The sequence below is a fragment of the Habropoda laboriosa genome, unplaced genomic scaffold (assembly GCF_001263275.1).
Source record: "Habropoda laboriosa isolate 0110345459 unplaced genomic scaffold, ASM126327v1 scaffold124, whole genome shotgun sequence".
NCBI classification, from domain to species: domain Eukaryota; kingdom Metazoa; phylum Arthropoda; class Insecta; order Hymenoptera; family Apidae; genus Habropoda; species Habropoda laboriosa.
In genome coordinates this window covers 1,729,054-1,751,305 of record NW_017100265.1, presented here as the reverse complement: position 1 = coordinate 1,751,305, position 22,252 = coordinate 1,729,054, and the positions used below count along the sequence as shown (strand labels likewise).

The 22,252-nt window shown below is 36.8% G+C and overlaps 2 protein-coding genes across 3 annotated transcripts; one reads left to right on the top strand and one right to left on the bottom strand.

Moving 5' to 3' along the window:
* Positions 1–233: 233 nt before the first annotated feature.
* Positions 234–2,259, bottom strand: LOC108573182 (transcription factor 21). The gene is made up of 2 exons (XM_017935572.1): positions 1,936–2,259; positions 234–431 (listed from the first exon to the last, which is right to left on the bottom strand). Exons 1-2 carry the CDS (start codon positions 2,257–2,259, stop codon positions 234–236), a joined length of 522 nt encoding a protein of 173 aa, XP_017791061.1.
* A 2,536-nt stretch (positions 2,260–4,795) lies between these two features.
* LOC108573166 (craniofacial development protein 1) lies at positions 4,796–10,763 on the top strand. 2 transcript variants are annotated; one of them, XM_017935555.1, is made up of 4 exons: positions 4,796–5,057; positions 5,413–5,805; positions 5,902–6,180; positions 10,427–10,763. In XM_017935555.1, the coding sequence occupies exons 2-4, from the start codon at positions 5,442–5,444 to the stop codon at positions 10,573–10,575; spliced, it is 792 nt and encodes a 263-aa protein (XP_017791044.1). In that variant the 5' UTR covers positions 4,796–5,057; positions 5,413–5,441; the 3' UTR covers positions 10,576–10,763. The 2 variants fall into 2 exon arrangements, with proteins under 2 accessions (XP_017791044.1, XP_017791043.1); XM_017935554.1 differs by lacking the exon at positions 10,427–10,763 and having other exon boundaries at positions 5,902–6,507.
* The last annotated feature ends 11,489 nt before the right edge of the window (positions 10,764–22,252 follow it).

The following is a 22,252-nucleotide window of genomic DNA, read 5'->3' as shown; positions in this document are numbered from 1 at the left end:
TTACGCTTTGGTTACAATAACGATTACATTATCTATTATAACAGTTGTTCTTAAAATATTAATGAGTAGATCAATAAATAGTAGTATAATAAGGCACTCTGAAATAAATATAGATTTCAATGGTCACGAATTTTGGCATCGTTAGAAGTAAGAAAACTTTTCGTTCACAAACAGATTGTTCTTCTCTCGTACTCTGATAAAAAGACTCTAATGTCTTCCACTCGACAGAGGTATTAGAAATAGGAGAGCTGTGACTCGTGATTGTGACGCATTGACATGCTCTGATGTCCAGGATGATGAAAATTTTGGATCTCGTGGGTTCCCTGCTGACCACGGTACTGATTAGAACTCGATGACGTTGACGATGATACGTTGCAACTGTTGTTCATCAACATAGAAGCGTTTCCTCCTTGCAGAGCAAACGGCCACGACTGTAACAACAATTATAAAAAGTTTAGTAAAATTTCTTAATTATTTTCGCTGAAAAAAATATCAAAATAAATACAAAAAATATACATATACATATCCTTAAGGAATTTTTCAATCTTTAACATTGAACATATCCTAACATAACCTATCTTTAACATAATACAAATTTTTAATTCATGATTTCCTTATTAATTATGCGAATAACTTTAGATTTACACAATATTTTATTACAACCTTAGAAATTATGATTTAGTTATTACAGATTTTAGTTTAGTTTAGTTTTTTTCTAATATTTAAGCCAAATTAATTTCAATTTTTTCGTACGTTGTTACATTTTTTTTTCTTTTCTTGGAAATTTGGAAATTATAGAAACGGGAAGAGAGAATGTTAATTCAATCGGCTTGCAATGTAAGAGGAATAAAACGTCGTTCTTCAAATAACAGAGCTAACTTAGAATTAATGGTGGAAAGGGTGGGTGGGAGCTTCGAGAGTGATTTGATCCACCTGGAGAGACGTAAACAGAGAACGCGTTTGTGAAGACGACGTTGTGACGCCGACTGGATCCACCTGGATTCTTTGTTATTTTACGGGCCCGTGATACTGAATATTGCAATTGTATAAAAAAGAACTGCACGGAAATACTTTTAGAATTTTGTATTTTAACATTCTTCGGCGACACCGACATTACTGTACAAACAGTTTCCTGCATAAAAAGGATAAAAAATGTTTTGTATTTTGGAATGTATTGAATTTTAGTAATATTCCAGTGTCAGTATTATATTTAATAATTTAAGTATAATATTTGAGATGCTAAATGAACGAAACGTTACTCTTCAAAGGTTTAAAAATTTCGATTCTTTACACTATCTGAGATACTTTTAAATTCATGTCTTTGATTTAATGTTTTTCTTTCGTTGAAATTTTGCAGTCGTAAGAAGTGAAACTACTGTACATGCACAAAAGCACTAACAGTTAAAGGAACATATAGGCAGTTGAGAAATAATAATCAACGGATAATCACACGTTACACACGATACTATGAAGATGAACATAAAAAAGTCAAAAGGAAAAGTGCAATAATAAATAAATAAAGTAAACTATTGGAGAAAAGGAGAATAATATTTGAGGATTATAAAAGAAACCAAACAAATTTAAAAGCAAATAAAAAGTAGGTGAAGAATTCTAAAAATGGAACCAAATAAGAGAACTAATAAATAACAACAAATAATGAATGATTTTAGAAAAAAAAAAAGAAGTCCATAGGTTTTAGGACACTTATTGAACGTGAAACAACTCTAATAAGTGATTGAAAAATTAAGATTAAAAACAAATTTTTCAACCTAGTAATTTCTCGAAGAGATGTAATTAATTTACTTTCTGTACGAATACAACGGGTGTCCTGAAACTCACGAACGCCAGCGTACATCGACTGAAACAGAGAATTTCTTAAAATCTTCAGAGTCGTTCAATTCAACAATTAAACCGAACAGCGCAATTATAACTTACCAGCGCCAAGGATAATGATCTAGTTGTCTCCGAGTGCGCATCCCCGTCGTCCCTGAGGACCGCACGGAGATGAGCGATGTAAGTAGCGGCAAGGCGAAGGGTGTCCAGTTTGCTGAGTTTCGTGTCGGCTGGTACCCAGGGCAATGTAGTCTTTAATCTGCAAAACGCTTTGCTGAGCACCCTCATTCGTGCACGTTCCCTAGCGTTCGCCGCGTTTCGCGGGGCACGACTGTCTAACTCGTCCTTGCTATACTTCTCTTCCGAGACGAACTCATCCTCGTCGGCGTCCAACGTCGGCGTCGAGGCACGTCGCTTGCGTGGCATCCTCTGCAATTATTTAATTGCACTACGTTACTATGCGTGTCGTTGCACATTCATTTTCTTCGAACTTCGCCGCTGCAACAATGCCGTAATGGACTATTTTCGGTCTGTCGTAATTTAGACGAGGAACAAGAAACTCTCTTCTGCCTTTGTCCTAACAGAGATATCAACGAAGAAGAGATCTTCGAAATTTATTCACTCGGTGTTAGAAATGAGAAGAATTTTCATGGAGAATGGAAGGTTCACAAATTGTCTTCTTCTCCGCTGATTTCGAAATGGAAAATGAAGAGAAAGAAGGGGGTTACGAGGTAAACTTTGAAGCACCGATTCAACATTGAAGCATGGAACTCTTCAAGGATTCCAAACGAAGATGGAACACCTCCTCACCTTGGTCCTCCTTTTCGACGATTTTTTTCTTCCACTCGTATTGTTGGAATGTCACGATAGGTCGCGACGCTCGCGCGAAACTAATTGTACGTCAAAACTCTCGGCCGAAGAAGAGGAGGACGAAGAGGAGGATACAGAACGGAGAGGTGAGAGAGAGGAGAGAGAAGATGAAAAAATGATCATTGGCAGAGAAGAGGGAGGTTTGAGACGCCTCTGAAAAGTCGGGCGGAGCTTTCTCAACAGCAAAAGCATCTTCCTTCGACTTAGCCACGTCCTCCTCTTTCGTTTTTCCTGGAGCTTCTCGTCCAATCGTTTGGTTCTGCGTCATCTGCAGCCACCTGGTCCATCCTTTCCTCTCTTCTATCCTCTTTCGAGTTGTATATCCACGAATAGCGCTTTTTTCTTCCCGTACGGAATTGACCTTTGCTCTAAATGTTCCTCTTCCGGATATCCGTGATGTTTTTCTTTTTTCTTTTTTTAATTTCTTATTGTCCCCTGAAGCTCCCTTTCGATAGAATTGAACGTGTGAATTAAAGAGTTCACTTGATGGGAAAATACGATTGTTCATTTTAATATTGAATTTAGTAAATGTTTTGTATAGATAAGTTTTTGGAGAGTTTGGTTATTGTCAAGGATGGTTACGATTTGGAGACGATCTAAATTTTCTTAGTTATCAAAATTAAGTTTTGTGGTATTTCAGCTTTATTTGAACTATTTTCATGCATCAATGAGAAATCTTACAAAGTGTATCAAGTGTTTTAATATTGGTTGGTTTTAAATAGTCTTTTTAAAAACCATTTTGATTTTTAATTAGATTTTAGAAACCCTGTTATTTTCAATTTTCAATTAGATTTGAAAACCCTTTCGTTTTCAATTTTTAATTAGATTTTAAGGACCCTTTTATTTTTAATTTTTAATTAGACTTTAAAAACCCTTCAGTGGAAAAATTTGGATTGTTTTCTACTGAAAAATATTTAGCTCTCCATGTTTGTGTTTTATTTACAATTATTATAAATTTGATTTTCGTAACACTTCTTCTGTAATTAGAAATGATTATAAATGAAATTTATGTGTACACAATTTCTTAATGGTTTAAAAGATGTTTGTTTCTAGACAGCATGATTTTCTATTCTTACTCCCCTTCCACTGTTACCATTTCTCCCATTCAGAGATTTGTGTAGGAGGAAAAACCGTTTGATCTATTAATCCGGTTAAAATCCTCGAGAACGGGCTGTCGACCATTTCGTTGAAAGGAGGGATTCGAAATGGATCCTGTAATATGAGGTTTGCGGTGACCCTACTGATCCTACTTAACATCCTGAAGCAGGAGTTGACTTATTGCTCGACAAATTCGTGAAAGTTCCTCCGCAATTCGACACCTTTCCATGTAATTGGCCACGTTCTCCTGTCAAGATATTTGTAACTGGGCATCTGCATAGAAAGAAATTCTGGAAAAATGTGAAAATTAATGTAAAGTCGAGTTTCACCAAGATGAATTAACTTGAGCCGTATAAAATTTCAAATCACTTACTACGTTACTGACAAAATGAAATATGACGTACAGTTTTAATGCACAGTGAATTTTTGTGTAAGCAAAAATGTAAGATCCTAAGATTTTCAATTTTACTAAATTATTTTTTTAAAATACGTAGAAATAAGTGATATTGAACTGATAATTTTAATAATACTTTAATAGAAATTGCATAAAACGTAGCGTGAATATTGTTCCTTATTTAATGTGCATTTTTATGCATACATAATAGTGCACTTCTATTTACAATCATTGGGCTGAAATTTGAAGTTTTTAATACACAAAAGTGCTTAAACATGGATAAAGAAATTGTTAGATAACATAATCATAAGCTTTTCGTGGACGTTCTGTTGTATCTTACGATTGAATGTGAAATTTCGTACAGATGTCGACACTGCAATCGTCCAAGTAGAAACGAATGAAGTTTGTAAAAGTTATAAAAGGTTTTTTAACTAAAGAATTAAAAGTTCTTTATCGTTGAATTGAAATAATTGTAATATATATTTTTATGAAATTAACTTATACGCATTTGTATAGATTCTTGCAAATTTACATACGTTACGTTGTAGCTTGCAGTTCACTAAAGAGGACGCTAGATCAGCAAGTAAAAATGGACGATGATATACATCGAACGCATTTGCGAATCGTGAGTCGATTCGTACTCTTTGGGCGTTAGTTTTTCGCGATTTTCTCATGTGCAGTGGTGTATTTTTCTCGCGTCCCCAAAATATTGACGAATTTAGTTCGAAGTCTATTGATACGTAACGAACAAGTGACGAACGACGAAGCCAAGCGGACGTTTGGAATATTCCGACGAAAGTTCCGGAAGGTGGTCGTGTAACCGAATTTTTAGTACGAAAGGTCGTATTTTTTGAGAAAATACGTAAGTACTAAAATAGCAAAGATCAATAAATAAGTTATTGCTTCGCGGTTATTTGTGGAATTGCGCACTTGAAGGAGGTTAGGTTGTATATTTGTATACGAAACGTGACGAAGTTAAATATTTTGAAAACAATACTTGTTACGTATTAAGTAAATTACAAAGACTGTGTTGTTTAATTAGTGTTACGTGAGCATAAGCAGGAATTTTGAATTAGTTGTGTTTTTTAAATTGTACTGTTCAGAATGGAAAGGTCTAAGCTTTTTAAAATTCTTTGTTACCAGAATAGAAGAATAAAGTTCTGTTAATCAAGTTGGACTGATTTTTAATAAAGATAGAACATTATTTGTTTTTGTAGTTATTCTAAAAGTAAAGTTTTAATTGAATATGACTGAGGAACACCAATTGCCTTCTGATTCTGACGAAGACGATGAAGATTATGTCCCTGATGGTGCAGATGATGAGCCTGTTTCTGAGGTAGAATCTGAAGGAGATGCAGAAAGTGGTCCTGAAGATGAAAATGATGAAAACAAGAGAGAAAGCACAAAGAGAAAGGGAAGAAAGAGAAACAAGACTACAAAATCCAAAACCAAGAAACATAGAAGAACAGGGATAAAATTGAAGGATGAAGCTGATGACAAAGAGGACAAAGGAGAAGGGAATGAAAAGTCTGAAAAGAAAAAGGAACTCACAGAAGAAGAAGAGAAGAAAAGAGCTGATTCTCTTTGGGCTGACTTTATGAAGGATACTGGTAAATAATTTAAACTAGAACTGTTTATTACTGATATTTATTTAGAAAAGTATATTACTGTTATTCTACATATTTTTGTATGTTTATTTGTTAAAGAAGCAGCACCAAAACCCAAAGCAGAAACTACAACAAACAAACCAAAGGAGAAATCACCACTCATAGAAAAGCCAAAGGTGGAGGAGAAAGTAAAGATTACTAAAGTATTTGAATTTGCCGGTGAAGAAGTGAAGATTGAGAAGGAAGTGTCAGCAGATTCTGCAGAGGCAAGATTGTCTCTGTCTACTGCTGATAATTCTGAGAAAACAGGAAACACTGCTTCACCTGCAGGGAAAGGTTCTGGAAGAGGAAAAGGTTTTAAACGGGCTGGATTAGGAGGTATCTCTTCTGTTCTTGGTCAAATAGGGAAAAAAGCAAAAATTAGTACATTAGAAAAATCGAAGTTAGATTGGGACAGTTATAAAAAAGAAGAGAATTTGGAAGAAGAGATTACTACTCATAACAAAGGCAAAGATGGATATTTAGAACGCCAAGACTTTTTACAAAGGGCGGATTTACGACAGTTCGAAATTGAAAAGCAATTACGTAACGCCAATAGACGCAGTACGCGGTGAATTTATATTTCGATGTACACACGTGTCTCAACCACCGACAATGAGAATCGGTAATGGTATTGAGAGTAATACCTTATTAGACTTGCCAGTCGCCGGCGCTTGTAGTACATATTTAATCAAATTCTCCAAACTCTCATTAAAATATCTAATGCCATGTGTAAAAATGTGGTTGCCTCGCTTGGCTTGACAATCGGTTGGATCTGTTTGAAGCGGTCGAGAGAGCCAATACTGTGAGAAGAGACTGATCATTCCAATGTATTGACGATAATACAGTATGTTATGTAATAGTTTAATTTACTATCTGCGAGCTTTGTCTCGATTCACTATATCACAGAACTTCGCATCGAAGCAGGATGTTTGAAGCTTGGTGCTTCAGAAACCGTTGATATATTATTCTAATAACGCAAGCTCCAGAAATGTTTTTATTCCGTTTCAGTGGAAAATGATGATTGACGCAGTATAAATAGTGTAGGTATTTAATAAAATGTCGTTTGAATGATGAATGATGACGTACGTGTACGTGTCTTAGAAATAATCATGACATATTTTCTTTCATTTACGATCACTGCCTTGGGCGAGTCACGTAAAGCATATTACTATATTTATAAACGAAACACACGAAACAGAAACAAAACGCAGGTTGTTATAGACGGGAGATCACAGTAGTCGTTTTATATTTTTTCAGCAGTATCTATTTAATAATGACATTTACTCGCAAACTACGTGCATGACATATCTGCGCTGTGTAACATTTCATTATAGTTGAACTGATAGAACAATTCATCTGAAAGATCTTCAAAGCTCAGGTTTACCAGGTTTTAAGAATACGTATAAAATAATATTTCATAAAAAGAAAATGTACAAGACCTTATGCTTATTGACTGTTTAACATCGTAAAAATGAAAGATAAACGTTGATATTTAAATAACCATTTCATGTTCATGTTTTATGTATTGTACCTTGGCTGGATGGGAAATGTGGCCAAAAGTATCGAATAGAATGTACATTATTGTTGTTTACATTGTGTCTTTCGCTTGGTGATGTACTTTTGTTTTTACCACAAAGCAGATCTTCAGGTCGTTATATGTTCTGTAAAAAGAAAACAAGTGATACTTCTCATTGGACGCTGCTTAATATCATCATGCAGTATCAGTTTCTAATTTATATTCACATTACTTAATTATTAAGTATGCAAGCCATTAGCTGATAATTTGAAAATATCTCGTAGAGCAATTATAATGATTTTGTAAGCAAATACAAACGAAACACTTAACAGAAATACCGATTCATTGTTACCTTTATTTACGAAATTTCACTTTCCTTCTATCCTGAAATAGAAAACAATTTTTTTTTTAATTTGCTTCAACAGTATAGCGTTGTGTTTAGTCCACTTTTCTTTCTTTTGCAAGTTACCGACGTATTTGTATTTCGATTCCGCGAAGAGTCTCTGGAACAACATCTTCGAACAGGACGTGTTCTATGTACACGTTGTCCGTAATTTTCAGGACTGTGATAAAAATATTATTTTAAAAATATTGTTAACAGCATCTTCAGTATTACAGTGTTTACATACTAACTTTTCGTTTCGACAAAAAGCACGTTTGATTTTCTGTAACTTTTTACGTATACTGGACAATCCTTTCTCAAATATATTTTTACCTGTGCTGAATGTTAATTATGAAAATTGTTATTTCGTTACGACACAAAAGTAACATTTTTTATATAAATGTTTCTAACTTTGATGAACGTGGTTTACAGTCACACTTTTTCAACTGCGTTCCTTTCATGATGTTCCTTGCACGTCTCTTTCTCTGAAGTAAAAATTGAATTTCATTATTCAACGTTTCGTTAAATATTTCTAATTTTTTTTTAAGTAAAATTTACGTAAGAAATTAATTTTATTCGAGATCTACAATAATTGTATGCAATATCTAATAGCGTGATCTCTGTTTTCCTGCAAAAACCAATACTCTCGTGTACTTTATTTCTTATACAGCAACAATCGTCGTATTTCGATAGAATTGCACACTTCGACGGACACTTGCAATGCTTCTTCAAGTTTTGCGTACTAGACCCTGTGACGCATAAGCAAAGAGGTGGCCTTTTCCGGGATTTTCTGCATTGAGATCGTCGACTTCGCGATCTCGTTTGCCTTTTACGTTTTGTCGAACTTCGAGGTTTCTCTTTTACTCCACAATTGCAGCTCTTCTTTTTACACGATCTAGATTTTCTCGGCTTCAATGTTTCCCTGCTTCTCGTGCTGTAAATCGGAAGGTTTACCGTTCACAGAGTTCGAACAAAAACCCTTATAAATTCTAAATTTGTAAAAAAATTGATGGAAGTCATCCTCTTCATTTTTATATAGAAATATTTTAAAGCTATCCCTTACTTTTCATAATTTCATAATAGCAAGAATATGCTAAACACTAAAATTAGATTTCCTCAGTATTTCTCGATAACGAAAGATGTTACTTTTCTATTTGAAAATTTGCAATTTTTCAACTATCATTACTAGTAATTACAAAAAATAATGCAAAAAGTATTCTCATACAGAGGTTAACAGGATCATAAGAGAAAATTGCTCGAATCACTGTAACCAATGCTGCAAGTAGCACGCTTGATCGTGAACGCAGGTTTATCATATTAGATAACGTTGACAAAGTTCCCGAGTTTAGTATCTATTCACTGAATCACTGAAACGGCATGGGAACGAGGATCTCAAAGAATGCAAGGCTGAAAAGTATCCATATGCTCCAAGTGACGATATTTCTTACGAAGCATGCAGGTGGATGCAACCAAGACTATAATTTATTTATCACCCTCTCACCGTGTCCTCGACACCGATGTTGAACTCTCCACGCATGGTCTCGTGGCTTGACATTTTTTGCTGCAAATCATAACGCCAAAAATCTCAATCCCTTTGAACACAGAAAAAATAACTACAAACTTGTAACGCAAAGATAATGAAATAATTGCAACTCGGAGATTATACGAAGTATAATACTTTTTACAAGGTCTTTTGCGAGCGCGTTGTTTCGATCGTTTTGCTGGTTCCCTTGATCTCTTCTTTGACCTCGCGCAAGGAGATCTCTTCCGCGGTTTTAACGAAGTTCTCGACGTAGCCGTGGAAGTATGCTTTTTCGATCGAACATGCTTTTGCGTGCTGCAAAACGACGAAATTTTCACAGATAACTATTTGTTATATTTTAATCATTTTCTTTTTTAAACCTTGCATGCGTTTTATTCGCCGGACACACTGGATCGTTGCATCTTCTGTTCATTTTTCCTCTTTTTCTTCTTCTTTTACGTTGTGTTGAATTTTTATCCGGCCTGAAAAGTCGAGCAGATTTAATTAAACCTTAATAGCGTTACTTATGCGAAACGAAATTCACATCGAAGTAGTGAAATATTAGATTACCCGCTTGTAACGATTTTTCATTAACCTCCCGATATCACGGAAGGCAAATGGAGACCTCATTTTCTTCTTTTTTTACTATAGCGTGCATTTTCCTCGGACCATTTATTCATCTTAATAGTCAGTACGATTCATGATCGAGGCTAATTAGTTTCCAGTATAATTTATCATTTTTTCGTTCGTTTTTGTATGTTTCGAAATGTGAATTCTGTGTAACCTACGGATTTAGCGTGTTGCATTGACAGGTGATTTGGCCGAGAGCATTATCGAAGTATTTCGCGTGAAATTATCGCGAATACGTTCAATCATTTATCACCAGCGCGATCTGTTTACACGGTTATCTCGACGTTTCAACATTAACTAGTCGGTTTATTAAATGTCTGATCTGCTCTGTCGAACATTATTGGGCAACGTTCCGCCTTTTGAGAATATAAATGATCGAAAAGTAGCTGAAATCTCTTGGATCTTAAAATTTCATTCACCATCGTTCCCTAGATAAACGTGTTCCATTATATTGTAGTAAAAATGCAAAACAAACACCTTTTTACACTTTCCAATGAATTATTACTTAAGCATAAATATTTTTCACTTGCAGAAAATTTTTGTCTCCGTTTGATTAATCAATCAGAAAAAGAAGAACACGAGACACAACAGAAAGTTAATATTCCACACCAATTTGTACAATACGGTGTTCCCATAATTACCACACGAAACACAAGCAAAAATATCGCAACGATAAAATGAAGTCGTCCTTGCAACTTCTCACCAACACGAAACGAGTAAAAGGAAGAGTCGAAAACGAGCAGGAAGACGGTTGTTCGAATTAAGAGCCTCTGAAGAATCACAAAAAAAAAAAAAATAAGGACGTTTTATCGCGACGTTAATCGTGGCCATGAAAACGTCACCGACACTCTCGTAAAATCGAATTAAAGACCCACTTTGTGACCTATCACGACGAAATTAAAGCGGAAGCTGCTCCAACTTAAGTATCCGCTGCTGGTTTTAATTGCGAAACAGGTTGGCCTGCGATCTTCAGCTCGAGTTAAAGTTCTTCGTGCGATCTGTACACGTGGTGGAAAATTTTCGAGGACAATCGGAAGCGTATTCCTTCTTTTCACCATCGATAAAAATCGCGGGAGAAGGTGTCGCTGACATCGTAAAGGCGAGTTACGCGAGCGATCTCGTTCGTATCGCGGGCGCCGCGACGAAGATGAAGAGGAGCGGCGAAGAAGGAAGGACGCGTGAACCGGTGGAGAACGGTGCGTGGATGGTTCGACGTGTGTGGAAAACGGCAGCAGGGATATCGACGCCATACTGGCGGCCGTTAGTTGTGGCCTTGCCATCGGCAATTTATTCACCAACCGGAATATCTCTCCGGCCGCGTTCGTTCGGCAACCTCCATTCGTTTCAGATCACCTCGAGGCGAGCCTCTCCTCTCCTCGCGAGGAGAGAGTGTGCACTCGTTACTTTCCCGGTTGCTCAACACGACGATGCACATGCATACGTGGCGAGATTAGCTGGATCATTCGACTAACCGGCTGCGTGTCCAATTACTACACCCGCTAAACTTGTAAATCCCGCCCTTTGTAGAGTGGGTATAGTCGGTGGAATCGATACAGAGAGGTTGTTGGATCGGTCAGGTGTGAAACGGAGGATTTGTGTGTTTTTTGCTCGGTGATCTGAGAGATGGAGAGAGCGAACGAAGGAAATTGACGTTCGTGTTTTTGCCAATTTGATGTACCGTGGATGATCAATTTTATTCTTTTTCTTTTATTTCCTAGCCGTATAGAAGTGAGTTTCTCATTATTTACAATGCTGTAATTTACGTTTTTGCTGTAATAGAAAGTACAATGCAATAGGGAAAGTGAAGGAAGATAATTGAAGAAAATTGCAGTTATTAGAGGTTAAATTTACGAACATTTAGAATTTCTCTTTTTTGGAACGAAGCTTTTGCTTTTCGAATGTTTCACGTTGTAAATGTCTACAGTTGCTGTGTTAAAAAGTACTCGGAGGGCAAAGGGTTAAGAGACTTTGGAGGCTTTCATGGCCTGGATTGCTTGAATTGCTTGGATTGATTGAAATCTGGAAGCTTCGAATAACAATTCGTGCAAAGTCTATGAAATATTCGACAAAACCATGGACAATTCGTGCAACAATTTCGTTTTTAATTGTTCTGGTAATTACGAAAATGCTCTAACGAGTCAGAAATTTAAAGACATCGAATTTATCACTTATTTTGTATAACGTCGATCTTTTCGTTAAAAAGATTCATTTTATAAGAGCTAAAGATTTATTATTTTGTCAAATATTTTATTGAATAGTGAAAAAATAGTTTTTAATACACCCAAAGGGAAAATTCTAAATATCTCGAAAGAAAGATATCAAACCCAGGCCACTTTCGTAATCACCAGCCCAATTAAACTTCATCAATTGAAATCAAATACAGAAAAAAGCGTAGCTGAAGTTAAAGGTAGCCAGAATTATTCTACAGACACTATTCCCCAAAATAACTCAACTGTGCCATCCTTAAAAAACCACGATTCTCTTAGAAAAAAAACAGAAAAGTGGACAGTGCTATAAAATAAACATAACTTGTTCAAAAGAGCACAGATCTTAAGCATCAAAGAAAAATCTCAATAAACACACTCCGTACTATTCTTAGTTAGCCGGAAAGGTCCGCGACGGAATTCAGCAGCGGCGATGCTTGAGACCCGTGCAAAACGAGACGTTTCCAGGCGTCAACGTTTAAATTTAAACCCGTTTCACGCTCCCTAACAATTCCTTCAGGACATTTCGCGTTGCGACGACTTGGCACGCATCGTGTACACGCGGGACCGCGCTTTATTGCGCGTATTGTTATGGAGTGTTAATAATTAAGAGCAGCCGGAGCTTTACGCCGCCCGACCATTACCGTCTCTATTTTTAAGCGTCGCGAAACGCGCGTGCGGCCGCAATAATGGATCCGCGTGAAAGGATATATTCTTTTGTGCTCTTTATTCGGCAAAAATGTAACGAGCGGCGAAACTTGTAGCGCGTTGGAAACCGCCTTTACGCTTTCGACAACTGAAAACGCGGAACTTTGATCCGGTCCAACGTGGGTTTTCCGGAGGATAGGCTGCTCGTCGAACGAATTGCGAAACTTAGATATTGGGGTGCAGAAATTAAAATTTTTTGTTTTTTTTGGGGCTACTCTGAGGAAATAATGACCTTTTTAATGAAATTCTAATCATTTTTCTCTTTCAATACCTCCAACAATAGTAAAATTGATGAAATTTTCAGTGTGTATATAACTGGCATAAATCAACAAAACGTATTTTTTAAATTTTCTTTACGAACTCGAATAAAAAAGTTGCAAACAGTGATCTTTACAGTTTTCTTCGTGATTTCCATAAATTGCAATTTTTTCAAAATTTTCTAACTTCTCAGAGAGACTCGAGTCGTTTGGTCCAATTTTAAAAAAGTTATCCTGTTTTAAAGGGGATACGAATATTATTGTGACTTACGGCACGTAAACTTCAGATTAGCGCGATTTCATTTTCAAGGTGTTGCAATTTATTTTTAGCGAGCGTAATTACGCTTTTTAGCGAGCGGTGTATGTAATTACGATAAGAGAGGAGATTTCAACTTTTTGCCTGTTCTCTCTATCGCGAAGGAAGACACAATGCATGCGAGGAAAAATTGTTGCATTTCGTGTTTTATCGAAGAAGAAATTATAAAAGCGTGGCGAGTCGAACAAGGTGAATTGCGCACGGTTGATTATGCGGATGATTCGCGGGGAAAATTTATTAGGAGAACGAATCACGGGCAGAAGAACTATTATTTCGCGTGTAACAGCGGGGTTTAGCCATTCAGCAAGAAATTATAACAAATGAGTAGTGGGAAAGGCGGTGTGGTTCGTTGCATGTCTTGTTAGGGCCGTTTTAATTCCGCTTCGGCGCCGGAAAATGCCTTGCTCCTTTTCTTTTCTCATGCGTCTCTAGGACTGCTGAAAGGCTTGCTTGCGTACAGTTATAGAGTTAATTCTGATAATTTCTGAAAAGGTAGCGATAATTGATCTAGCGTTATAATTGGAGGAAGTGGTAATTTACCAGGGACTAGGAATTGTTTCGTATTAATTAGTAATTAACGACTTTGTCGAAGTAACTGTATTGCTCGGTATATACACTAAGGAGCAAAAGTTTGGGATCGTACATTGAAAGTTATACAAAATTTTTTAGAAGAAGTTAGCAAGTTTGAGAATTTTTTAACAAATTTTTTATTACTGCAATCGATCGAAGTGAAGCAAATTCCTATCGATCTTCGTAACATCAGTTTCGTGTCTGTAAAGAATTAATGGCAGATTCAATATTGGGGTTGATTTTGTAAGTGGTCCTAAATTTTTGGCTGGTAGTGTATATAGAATATTTAGTAGTTCACAAATTGTACGAAATACTGTCGTATTAAATATTCCATACCTCTTAATTGTCCAAAAGTGATCCTAAAATTTCTTTCCAATTCTATCAGTACTATTATTTTAATTTCCAAAAAATAAAATCCATTGAAATCTAACTTTTGCTATCTTTAATAAAGACTAGTTTAAATGTGATATATTTAAATGGTTATTTAAAACTTTTATAAAGACTGCAAAAGTTAGATTCCACTGGATTTTACGTATTTATTGAAAAAGAAAGGTACATCAGTCATCGTTAATAGAGGTTGAATTTCTTTCGTTTCTCTTTTACTCTGCCATGCATATGCAAAGGATAACTTCGTTACATCTCCGTCGTTAATTTCCATAATTGGAGGTGTACGTGCCTTTCCTTTTCCAGACCGAACAGAATCTGTCCGGCAGCGTGACAAACGGAGGATAATCGATGCTATATCCGTACGAGGCGGTTCTTTCTTAGTAAATGTAATTTCGGTGCACCTGAAGGAATCTGCAAGGCAAAAGCAGAAGGTCTATTTTCATCGCCGTCCCTCCTTCACGATCGGGAATTCACTCCGGTTTCGAAGATTTTTTCGTCCGGACCGCGAATAAAATTCAGTAACGTACTTAGAAGCACGCACAGCCGCACTCCTAAACATTTTCAACCCCTCTGTAACCCCATTTTTCTTCGTTCATGAGAAAAATATTGCGGCCGATTGCAATTTCACATTTCGATAGGAGAAGCAGGAGGAAATATAAAAAATAATTATTACAAAAAAGTGAATAAATAAAATATAGAAAAATGGATGCTTAACTTGAAAGTGATGTGGCGTTACAGAGGGTTAAGTTTCGTCCGCTGATTTTGAACGTGAGATCCCTCGATGAATTTTATTTCATTATTCACAGAAGGTAGTAAAAGGAAGTCTTATCAGAGGAATAGAAAGGAACGATAAAAATTAGAATGGCAAATAAAAGCAGCGAAAAGAGTTTGTGAAAGGAAATAACATCGAAATGTATTTTTATCGAAGAATTCTTCGAAATGTTTGTTAAATTGATAACAGTAATTAGCGATAGTGTTCCTTTGGTTGGATGTTAAATCGTACGAGTTAACCGCTCCTTTGATTTTCTCTATTCTGATTTATGGAACGTCGCGGAGAAAAGAAACGTTCGGTACAGATGTAAACGGATATTCCCTTACCGGAAAGTTTATAGGGTGCTGTTATACGTAAGTAAACCCCTTGAATACGTCACTGATAAAATTCCAGGAATTCCTTTTGCCAGAAGCAGACTAGACGAGACTAGCAATAAGATTGATTCGCACTACCAAGATTCCAGCGTCTGGTTTTACCTTGCGTGCTAGCCAACCAGCCCGGAATTAAAGTTTATCTTCCCCTCTCTTTCGTCGCTGTACATGTTGCACGAAATTACGGTAACAAGTGTTCTAGTTTCCGTAAAGTTGAAATTTAAAGAAAGTCTACACGGAGAAGCGTGATTTTTATCATTCTTCTCGAGTTCTTTGCACCTCGTCGGATTGTTAGAAACTTTGTTTATTTGATATACAACGTGTTTTTGATTTAATCGAATAATTGGTATAACTCAGAAATTTTTCTGAGTTTTGAGTATATAATTAAAATTGAATATATTTTAGGGTGAAATTAGGATCTTTCGGAAAACGTTTGCTTGTCCATCTCTGAATTTGATATACAATTTTCATCAGTATTGAATCTGCTACTAATTTTTCATAGACTTGATATTGACATTGTGGAGATAAATAGCAATTTATCTCATGTCGATTGATTTCAATGATACAAAATTCGTTAAAAAATTCTTAAAGCTGTGGACTTTTTTCTGGGAATTTTTGTGTAACTTGCAATGCACAGTGATTCCAAACTTTTGGCCGGTAGTGTATTGGTGTAATGATATTCGTCGAATAATTAGTAAAATTCAGAAATTTTTGTGAATTTTAAGAAAATCGAGAGTTGTTTTTAGTATTTGTTATTTTGTATATTTATAGTTGAAATTGAATATATTTTAAGGTGAAATTAATATCTTTCGAAAGAAGCTTGCTTGCATATTTCTGAATTTTATATAATATATTCGTCTAATGATAATTAATGCTATATTTTTTTATATTAGGTGTTTATATTGGTGTAGCCTACAATTAGCGAGTGGCATGGTTCGATCTTTTCAGGAGTTAATTGCATGTTCAATTATTTACGTGAACATATCGTTTATTAATTGTCACATACTGAATTACCACTACTTCGTCATACTCGTGTTCAATAATCATCCACAATTAACGTCTTGCAATAATGTATTACCTTTATATTCCTGCACATTGTTTCTCATTAAGTACACGATAGAACGTTTTTAAATTTATTTCAGAATTTACGTATAAATAACAAAATTACCTTAAATTAATTTTATTCGACAAATTACAAAAATTTGAACGGAGCTTAATGTACTTCCACTTTTCTAATTTTGCAAATTAGTTTGGAAACACTTCTTAAGGTCGCTAAGAGTGGCTATAAACACTAATATATATATAAAAATAATTAACGGTAGTATGAAATTTCGCGTAAAAAACATTTCATTCCAATTTTCTACTTATTCTCGTACCTCTCTTTTGTACAAAGAATCACATTCTTTCCTGATTGTAAATACCACGATCTCGAACACACACTCGTACGAAGTGACTCTTTACTCGAAGCAAGCGTTGTTAAACTTCCTTTTCTTTCTTCGCTCATATCTGGTTTGTAATAAAGTATCTACGATTTCAATCATCACGTATGTCTGTTCGCTCTCTACACCGTCGAGATTTCGCTTGGCACACTCGACCACGTGCAAACTAGCTGCAAGCGGGTAGCCAAGCACCGATCAACCCCTTGCTCTTCTATGTTGGCCTCACGAGCTAAATGGACCGCTCGCCTTAAGGATAGTACACTGCCAGTGAGTCTGTGGATTGTTTGTCGAGCAATCTCTGGAGAACGATACCACGCTAAAACTGACGTTGAAAAGATCTGGCGCTTTTTACTTTTTTTTTTTTTAAGTCTCGTTTTGACTTCAAGTGCCTGCTGTATTGTACGTTACAAATGCATAGTCGAGATTTAGCGATTGGAATGTAGATTAGGGTAGGTTAACCCATTTGACACTGGAGCCTTAGTGCAAGAGGAACACTTTTTCTAATTTTATGTATGTCAAAAAAATATTTTTTCTTTAAAGTTCGAAGCAGAGATCGAGAGTAACAAGTATTTAAAAAATTATCGAGAAAAAGTTTTCTGTTGCCCAAGTTTGAGGTAGCAACTGAAAGATTTTGACATCTTTCAGAACTTAACATATTTGTAAAATAGTAATTTGTAAACGTTTCAGTATGTAGCAGTGTATATTGCCACACAGTGGATCACCATACTCATAATTGCTTAAAAAAACCCACCAATGGAGTACGTTATCGTTTCGTATCATACATTTGACCAATATCGGTGTCCATTTGCATGTCTGGTTTATTCAAATCATGCCCCGAGCCGTATGTTATGCATTCCTTTCGTACAGCATGTATCTTGCGTCAACAAAGGAGAGCCTCGCCGTAGAAACGTTTCAACACCGACGCGGTAGCGTGAAATCAGACCGAAACCCGACTGTCTAGTTCGTTTATCAACAGCGTTGCGTTTCTATCCGGTGGAAAAATCGTCATGCTGAAACCACCGTTTTATCTCGACAGAAATTTTCTTCGCCGGTACGAAGAAACTCTGTGCCGTAGAATAGTGGACTTGGTTGGTTCATTGAAAGGAGGAGAAGGGCTGGTGAGGGTAAAAAAGACGTCCACTCGAAAACCCAGAGACCACTCGTGCCTAAAAGCACTTGGATCGGTATGTGGATCAATTATACGAAAGAAAACGTGGCACGAATTAATGTGGAACCGAGGCGTAAATGTGTAAGAAAGTAAAGAGCGGACTTGGAGAAGTGGTACCATTCGACTCCTTTTTTGCCACGTCCTTTCTTCTCGTATACTTAATACGCGCGCGGTAAATTATGAATCGCGATCGCCATGTTTGGTTTAACGAGTCATCCGGATGAAATTATTTCATCGAGTAACAGTCACCGACATCGTTCCAACAGATCTCGTACTTGTATTCAACATTCAATTAACTCGCGGAAGTGTTCGTCCGCGAAGTGTATCTGCTTCTCTTCGTATCTTCTTTTTCTGCTTCTTCGTCTCTCTTCTTTCTTCCCCGGTGACTGTCTCTTACGGTAAAATTAACCTCTCGCCTGGTGTTTCTTGATCTCTGCGCGAAACATCCTCGGAGAAAACCCTTTTGCGAGGTTCTTCCTCGAGGAACTTTATTTATGTTTCTCTTCTTCGATTTTCCGCCTCGGCCATTTCCCGTTGTCAGCCTGTCACCGATGTGTCTGCCCTTCGTTCAAGCTTAAGAGGCCATGTTTTATGAATGGACATTGTTGAGAGGAAAAAAGAGAAATGGATCGATCCAGCTGCATCGCGAATCTATTCCACGACGCGTGAAAAACGTGCAAAAAGTTGTTAGATTCGAAAAGGAGACAAGTTGAAATTGCCACGGTTTGCGTAGAACTGTGCAATTTGTCTTCGTTTGCATCTTTAAATTGTTACGCGGAATTTGTTATAAAATTTGATATAATTTGTAACGTTAAGACAACTGTCACGCAGTTTTAACAAGTGTAGATCTCTTAGGCCAGATCGACACTGGCCAAAACTGTTCGCGAACGGAAGAAGCATTGTATCCACACCGGAGTTTGCTAATGAATCCACTGCTTACGAAAGTGTCCACATTGCTGGCGAACATGGTTTGCGAACTGTTCGAAAATTTCTCGCGAAGACCAGCGTGGACCAGGCTTTAGATGATTCATACGACACTCTCTGCAACATTTTATTTCCAACACTCCATCTCCAAAACCCTGGTGACTAATTAACACTGACTCAGTCTGCGAGGGAAACTCTTCCTTCGTCTTCTTTCTCTTCCACCATGCACGATATTTCAGGGTTTTTCCATTAAAAATGGTCCTCCTGCGTCATTAACGATTTTCGCGATGTCCTCATCCTCGATCATTGTATACGTATACACCACCGCTCGTAAGTTCAATCGTGCAATGCAAAAGTGCGGTATAGTTCGAATCATTTCATTTAAGTCGATAAAATCCAAAGTTTCATATCAAACTCAATCGAGTGAAATTTACCATTCCCGCCCTAATTCACATTTCTCCTTCGGTAACTCTCAGTTTCCACCGAATTTTAACGAATACGATTAAACGTTCGACCGATAGTACACGCAAAAAATCACGATATTAAAATAGTTAAAAGAAGTTTTAGAATTATTATCGCACCGTGTCACGATCGATTGATTAAACGTATTGAGAATGGATTATATTTTGAATTTTTCTCTCCTTAACGTAGGCCCAGGCCGGGCCATAAAAGCCATGGGTCTGCTGACCGTGTTTCCGATCCAAGTGTATAACAAATGTTTCTCCGCATTTTAACCCTTTGCAATCGAGTGGCGACTGAGAAGCGACATTAAATAATTGTCAAATGGTAAATAATTTATCAAGACAGAGAGCAGATCTATGGGCCTCCATAAGTTTGTTCACCAGAGTAAAATAGAAAATATATTGAATATTGCACATTAAATAATTGTCAAATGGTAAATAATTTATCAAGACAGAGAGCAGATCTATGGGCCTCCACAAGTTTGTTCACCAGAGTAAAATAGAAAATATATTGAATATTGGAGTAAAATAGTATAGTTTATACGTTAGTTTTAAAACATTTCGAAGAAGATCCGATTTGCAACCTTTCCTACAGCAAAAAGATCTCCTGCAAAGGGTTAAGCAGTCGTGCGACAACCTCGAACTGAGTACCTGTTTTTCACTCGGGTTTTCGCCTCCGTTGTTTTGCATTACATTTATATCAATAAACGTTTTTCTTTTTTTTCTGCAGTCGATTGAGTCAATCTTTATTCGCGAATTAAAGATCCTCGATAAAACGTAGATTCTCACCCACGAACGGCTATCGCTATTCAACAGCTTCTTCTCCCATCTTCCTTCCACCGTTAACGTCCCTCCCTTCTATCCATCGTGTAAACGAGCTTCCTTTGGCTAAGCGTTTTCTTGGTGGCCACGGAAGACAAGCGTGTCGGGGAAGACGTGTTCGGTCTCTTTTCTCTCGTCAGGGCTACCATTTCCATCCCGTTCCCTCTCACGTTCAACTCCTTTCTCCTCGTTTGGCTCATTCGAGCGAGCATGTTTTATGGATAGCCTTCTGGAGCTTTCGCGGCGCCAGCTCTTCCGTGGATACATCGGGCCGGGGTCCGCTGTATCTGCCGCTATTACCACCGAGCCAGGAACGTAAACGTAAATGAGATATTGGAATTAAAGGCGAAGCCCCTCTCCGCTGGGCTATGGAATTCGACGGTGAATTATTCCGGAAGTCGTTGGCTCGCCGATGCGGATAATACCGTTCTCTATCGCGGATAAAATGTAGGCCGTAGAAAGTCAGTAGGAAGTATAAGGCTCGCGAATCGATCCAACCAGATTTTGTAATTAATTTATCTTTTGTCTGGGTTACGTAAAACAACGAGACGGCGAACGATTGTTTGCTAATGGGAAAGTGGATGTATGGAAAAATAGGGAGATTTGTGATCTGCGGTTAAGCGCGGTGATTGGGCGGATAGAAAGGAGAGTTGGACGGTGTATCGAGGAGAGTTCAACGAGTTTTTCGTTCCCATGGTACAAAATACGGACTTAACAGAGAATTATGTAATTTTCTTCTTTTTTTGAGTATTCGTGGTGGTGTTTTAAAAAGTTTGAAGATTTATCGAAATTTTGTTTGGTAAATTTTCAAATTATATTTCGTTGGGAATATGTGAGATTATATTTTATTGGAAATATCTGAGATATTTGAAAAAAATGGAATAAATCTGGTGATTAGATAGTGTGCATAGAATTTAACGAATTTTTGCTTTTTAGGGTTCACAGTTTTATTTACCTTTTAGGGTATTTCACTTTTTCATTTTTCAAAACTTAGTTTTAATCATATTAACAACATTTACGATCTTCAACGCTTTATACTGTAATAATGCTCTCCAGTTGTTTGCTAAAGTGGAAGTACGGAGAGATTTGTGATCCTCGATAGATGGTGGATATTGGTCGGACGAAAGGTGTATGTGCACAGAGTTTAATCAATTCGAGGATCTCCTAGTGTAGAATACACGTAAAATGAAGAATCGTAATTCTAGAATATTTACGATAGTGCCCAAATATTTTTCGAATTAAGAAAGAAACACATGCTACAGACCTTTGCCATATCTATTTACATCGTGTTAAGAATGTCTGCATTATTTCGTGTTTTACGAAGTAATAAAGTTTCCCTTAACTACTGCAACAATTTGTTATTAGAACATTATCACACGTACTTCACTGTACCTCGAGATGGTTACAAGACCATTAGCGGCACAGAGGAATGTCAGTTGGGTCAATTTCAAACGAGTTGCCGTAATTGAATAGTCCCGGAGAAAATTCGAGCGGACCATTTTCGGTAAAAGCCACACGCTCGTTCCTCGTACATTAACCATCACGAAAGGACTCATTTTGTGACAACAAAGCCCACAGAATTCGTCGGCACCGATGAGAATCACTCGTCTGAGTCATGCCCCGTGATGTAATCATCGTTCTTATCGTACTTTAAACAGGTGTGCTGGAAGTTAAAAAAGATTCACGGACTTTTGGTTCAACGGCGAAATAATTCACTCGAGAAAGTAGCGAATAACAGGAATACGGTGTGAAATAATGTTGGAGCAATTTGTGTTGGGATTTTTTTAATAATGAAGCAGATTTTTAACTTTGATAATAGGTATTTTGTATTTCGACAAAAAGTAACGAGAAGATATTTTCAAACGGTTTTGTTGATTTTTTGATTATGGAATATAAGGTTCTAAAGATTAGAATTATTTTACAATAATTTTATGTTTATTTTCTTTACTTGAATAAAGT

Excerpts from the sequence above, each read along its gene's own strand:
- LOC108573166 (XM_017935554.1), top strand. The coding sequence starts at position 5,442 with ATGACTGAGGAACACCAATTGCCTTCTGATTCTGACGAAGACGATGAA. Across the intron at positions 5,806-5,901 it reads TGACTTTATGAAGGATACTG|AAGCAGCACCAAAACCCAAA; the intron begins GTAAATAATTTA and ends TATTTGTTAAAG.
- LOC108573182 (XM_017935572.1), bottom strand. The coding sequence starts at position 2,259 with ATGCCACGCAAGCGACGTGCCTCGACGCCGACGTTGGACGCCGACGAG. Across the intron at positions 432-1,935 it reads GATCATTATCCTTGGCGCTG|TCGTGGCCGTTTGCTCTGCA; the intron begins GTAAGTTATAAT and ends TTGTTGTTACAG.